Raw genomic sequence first — 5,313 nt, forward strand, 5'->3', positions numbered from 1 at the left:
TATATTTATAGTCATATATACAAGTGGAGGAAAATATTAATGGGCAATTTACCCACTTAAAAAGTAAATGGACTATTCACCATTATGAAGTGGACAACCAATTTACTTGGTTGATAACATACTACAATATAAGAGAAAAACATAAAATAAATTAAAAGACAAAAGAAAGCCAAAAATATCTCTAACGCATGAAAAATATCTCATAATACCCTTTATCCACCTATTAATCTAAAAGTATCTTTAAGCTATTTGTTGATTTAATAATACCCCCTCAAACCAACACACTAAACTATAATCTTTTTGTTATTGTTATAACCCAAGACTATCATGTTCAATTGCATTAAATAATTGACAAATGAGGCTTGCTCAGTTGGTTAAGCACCTCCACCCACGACCGGTAGGTCCTGGGTTCGAGTCACACTGGAGGGGAAGTGTGGAAACACTATAAATCCTCCAAAATGGGGGGTAAAAAAAAAGTTGCATTAAATAATTTCAATTCCCCTCCCCAACTTTAATGTACTTTCGTCCCTGCACGCCTTACCCAACCCCCAAAAATATTGCGCCGCACAATTAATAGCTTCATGGTCCATAGCTATTTAAACTCTTACGCTTTGTTTGAATGATTGTTATGTATTGTTTCATAATATATTATATTGTATTGTATTATTTTAATAAATATAATATTTTAATAGATTATATCGTTCTCCGTTATTACATAATATCATACATCTGAATAATAAACTTACCAAAAAAAAGTAGGATGCGGGATAGAACTACTATAAAAAGATAAGGTGAAAAATAAAATAGGATTATTAAATAATAAGTAAAGACAAAATGAGAAGAAAACATTAAGATAACGACACGATCACACAAAATCGATCTTTACACAAAATGAGTATTTTCGTAGTTAACGTTGCGTAACAATGGATTTAAACGATATGACATAATAAAATTTAAGTAAAAATTAAAACAAATACCGTATTTAAACTAACAATAAATCAGGTAACAACCATCCAAACAAGGTGTTAATTAGGTATATTAATATTATACTAAAATATTGATTTTGCTTCTGAAAAGTAAAGTAGTTAACTGATAAGCAAATTCAGATTGCATAATTGCAGGCAAAGGGTCAGAGGTCAAAGAAGTTAATTAATCATACATATTAGTGTTTCATGATACAGAGAAAAGCATGTCACCTTTATGTAATAACAGAACTACACATTATTTTTTTAAAAAGGTCCAAGTCAAATTTGAGTTTTTTCTTTGATTTTCACATTTGATTGCTGATGCACATGTGCATAGCTTTCTAGTTACATATAATTATAATTCCCTTTTCCTTTAGTACACTCTAATTCTACTACTTTCATAATGTAATTTCCTAAATCTACTTCACAAGCAAAAGAGTAGATGTTATGCTTAGAGAAAGCAAAATAGCATTGGCCTATTTGGGACAACCGCGAAATCCTCTGTTCTAAAAATCCCTCATCCCATCACCAATTTGCCATCAAATATCAACGTGCTGAATGTCACAGTAACGTATATCGCTAAGGGTGTATAAAAATTAGTTCATCTTCTTTGCATTCTCTTATCTCTACATCCATCACATTTCGAGACGTAGATGGCAATACATCACAGCACTGCCTTCTTGGTGATAGCAACTGCATAATATGTCATGATTAGACCATATGTTTCAGAAAATAAACATATTAATGGGACTTAAATTAAGATTCATTTCAACAGTATAGTCAAAACTCTCTATAACAACAACATCATTTGTCCCTATATAGTATAATATGAAAGATTGATTTCCACAAAGAACACGAAATGTTGTTACTGTTGTGTTATAGAGAGAAAGAAACGTTACCTGTTTTCTGTCAATTTCTAACTTGTGTGAAACCACTCTGATTTCTTCTAGTCTTCTAGGTGACACCATGGTGATAGTGCAATTCTCAGGGGTTTTCTTCTTGTAAATAGTCTTGATTTTTCCATCAATTCCAGAGGACACATTATGTAAGAAATAGACAAGCTGTCTTTTGCACGGATCAGGTTCATATGGCCTTGTATCAAAGTCATAATGTCTAGCCAAATCACTCGTCTGCCACGGAAAATAGCTTTCCTGTACGCGCAGTACATCTGGCAAGAAGATATTGTAGCTGAAAACTTGTACAGCATATCCCCAAGATACAGAAACTGTCCAAGTAAACCAACGATCGTAGCATACTGTTTGCTGCAAAATTCGATGGGGATCGAATTTTGCTGCCTCGTATAAATGCGCTAGAGATTTCATTTTCGTCATATTTGGGAATATCGGATCATTCATCTCCAAGTGATGCAGAGATACCAAAGGTCTAATGGTATGTGCAGCCAATACTCCAAACATATTTCCTCTTACATCTAGCTGGTGTTTCAAATTCCAAGAAAAGGAGCAAAAAGTTTGTGTCACTTACCTTTTACAAAAAAAATACTAATTTTATATACCTACCGTAACATTTTTGTGATTATAAAAACATATTATTAACAATAAAACAAAAAACTTATAAGACTTCAATTGTTTCAAAATATCAAATTCTAATCATTTTCTGAAAGTAACTATTAAGTGCCCATAAAATGGAACAGGGGAAGTAACTATTCATATCGATGTCTAATTTTGCAACATGGAGATGTTGTAAGTAACATGTTCTAACTGTTTAAATTAGACTCAAAATAAACAATATGATAGTACATTTGGTCAAGCTTCCAAAATTACTTATTTAAAAAGTCCTTTATCAATATTATATCAAAAAATGGCGTTTGATCAAGATTTCAAAAATACTTACAAGAAAAAGTTATCAAAAAAAAAAAAAGAGTACCTGATGAAAACCGGGTTCATGGGTTAAACCTACACCAAGCTCAGCCAAACATGAATAAATCCTAGCATCACTACCAAAAAGGTGAGGGTACCTTTCAATACATGCATCAAACACTTTGCCAAGAACTTTAGCCAATGGTGAACTTATAGCAATGCCAGCTCCACCAAATGCCATTTCATATGAAAAAGCTTTATTCATCAAGAAATGTTCTGAATTTGACCCTATATAGTACCAAAGCCCATGATCATATTTAGACAACGTCTTCAACAAATTCTCCGTGAAAAAAACCGTGTCATCATCTCCAAACACATACCACCTTACATTCGAATGGTTCAATGCCACCGTCTCGGTGACAACACGAGCCACACGAATCGCGGAGGGTGTCCCTCCGCGAAACGTGTACTTAAATCTTGATGTGTCCCCCGATATACAAATTGGAGGCAATGAAGAATCATTTGCATTGTTCGTGTAATTAGGTGGCATTTTTTCAAGAAACACACATCCTCTCATTTTTCGACCTGGTTTCCACCACATCTTGACTAATTCTTTTCTTGAGGACCACGCGTGCTCGTTAGATGCAATTCCAAATACAATATGTTCAAGAGTCGTATCCGATGATAACGACGAATCATTTTGGAGTGAAACTGATGTATGGAGTGATTTGGTGTTAGGAATTGAAAAGTTGAAACACATAAGGTAGATTATAAAAATGAAAGAAATGATCATGGTCATATTTTTAACGCCATTGGAGCATTGGTTTTTGCTGTTGGCTACTTTAGAAGAGTACATTATTTTTTTTGATTTTTTTTGGTTTTTTTGGAGGAAGAAAGTAAGAAGTTTTGGGTTGGATTTAGTATTATTGGTGAAATGGAATCAAGTGAAGAGAGGGAGGCAGAGCCATTCTTAAGACCCGGAAAGCACGCCCAAAGTAGAGTATGAAAATTTGACTTTTCTATTTTTTGGCTTCAAAAATAAGTTGTATCTCCCACGTGTTATACTACAATACAAGAAATTATGTATGCACTAAAAACAAAAACAAAAATAAAAGTATGGCATGATGATCGGTGGGCGGAACTAGAATTTTAATTAAGGAGGTTTAAAATTTGAAGAGTAGGCACACAAACTAATTGAAAGGGATTCAACATTTATTATATATACATAAAAAAATATATTTTAATTATATATAAATAATATAATTTTTATTGAAGAGAGTTCAAATAAATCTCTGAACTCAAGATGGCTCCGCCCCTGACAATGACAACCGATTTAAGAGATTTCGTACAAGGGTCAAATTAATTAATTTTAGTGTGATTAGGAATTACATTATTGCAGTCCATTCTTGTAATAGCTATCATCGTCGACATGTTGTTAATTACTTTTTGGATTATCATTATATTCTATTGTTCTTGATACTTTCTTATAGGATATGTACTACTTTTTGTCAGTGACGAATTCAGAATTTTAATTAAAGGTTGTCAAAATTTAAAAAAGTAGAATTGCGTAGAAGTTAAGAGGTATCAATGTGTAATATAAATACATAAAAAAAAATTATCTAATTAAACAGTGTAATTTTTTTAAGAAGGGGTGTCAAGTCTATGTGGCTCCGCCACTGCTTCTTGTTAGTTGCTATATTTTCTATTATTTCCTTCTTTCTTGTATTTGGATTTATTGCATTGAGCCAAGAGTCTTTTTGAAACAGTCTTTCTACCTACACAAGGTAATGGTAAAATCTGTGTATGCCCTATCCTTCTCAAATTCGATTTGTTGGATTTCACTGAATATGTTATTGTTGTTGTTTATTCAGACATTAAATTTTTATATTTTAAAAATAAATTTGCAAACTTAAACAATTCCAAATATTAAAAATATAATTGCAAAGACATGGTCAAGGACTCCTTTAATTGTATTAAATAATAATTGTCATAAAGTGAAATATTGGGAATAGGCTATGATGTATAATAATGTTTAGTTTTGGTTTTACGTATTAATTTTTTAATAGAATACGAACTTTCCAAACCGTGGATCTGAGTGAATGAAGCTGACGTCAAAACTACTCCATTACATATATTTATTTTAAACAAATTAAATAAGTAAATAAATGACTTGAGTAAGAAAGTTTGTTCATGAATTGAAGATTAAGAAAAAGTTGCATGGTGTGGTGTGCTAATTAAACAAGGATAGTAATTTGATGACAAATAACGTAAAGGTATTAGAGGTTTGCTTCTTTAATTTCATTTTACTTGATATTTTTATTATAAATAATTATTTCTCTTTTTATTTGGAGTTAATTCTACTACCCATTGACGTTTCATTAAGGATTGAGAAATAATACTCCTCCACATGTTGAATGGGAACAATAATTTTCGATGAGATTTTTTTTAACGTACATCAAGGATGTAATTGATATGATGGAAGTTTGACAAAATTGTTTCTTGTTTTCTACTTTTGTTCAACTTTTCTTTAG

At 31.7% G+C, this 5,313-nt stretch overlaps 1 protein-coding gene across 1 annotated transcript; it reads right to left on the minus strand.

Moving 5' to 3' along the window:
• Nucleotides 1–1,206: 1,206 nt before the first annotated feature.
• Nucleotides 1,207–3,813, minus strand: LOC129876744 (uncharacterized). Its single transcript, XM_055952246.1, has 3 exons — nucleotides 2,850–3,813; nucleotides 1,865–2,398; nucleotides 1,207–1,658 (listed from the first exon to the last, which is right to left on the minus strand). The coding sequence occupies exons 1-3, from the start codon at nucleotides 3,636–3,638 to the stop codon at nucleotides 1,545–1,547; spliced, it is 1,437 nt and encodes a 478-aa protein (XP_055808221.1). The 5' UTR covers nucleotides 3,639–3,813; the 3' UTR covers nucleotides 1,207–1,544.
• Nucleotides 3,814–5,313: the final 1,500 nt, after the last annotated feature.

Source organism: Solanum dulcamara, chromosome 2 (assembly GCF_947179165.1).
Source record: "Solanum dulcamara chromosome 2, daSolDulc1.2, whole genome shotgun sequence".
NCBI lineage: Eukaryota > Viridiplantae > Streptophyta > Magnoliopsida > Solanales > Solanaceae > Solanum > Solanum dulcamara.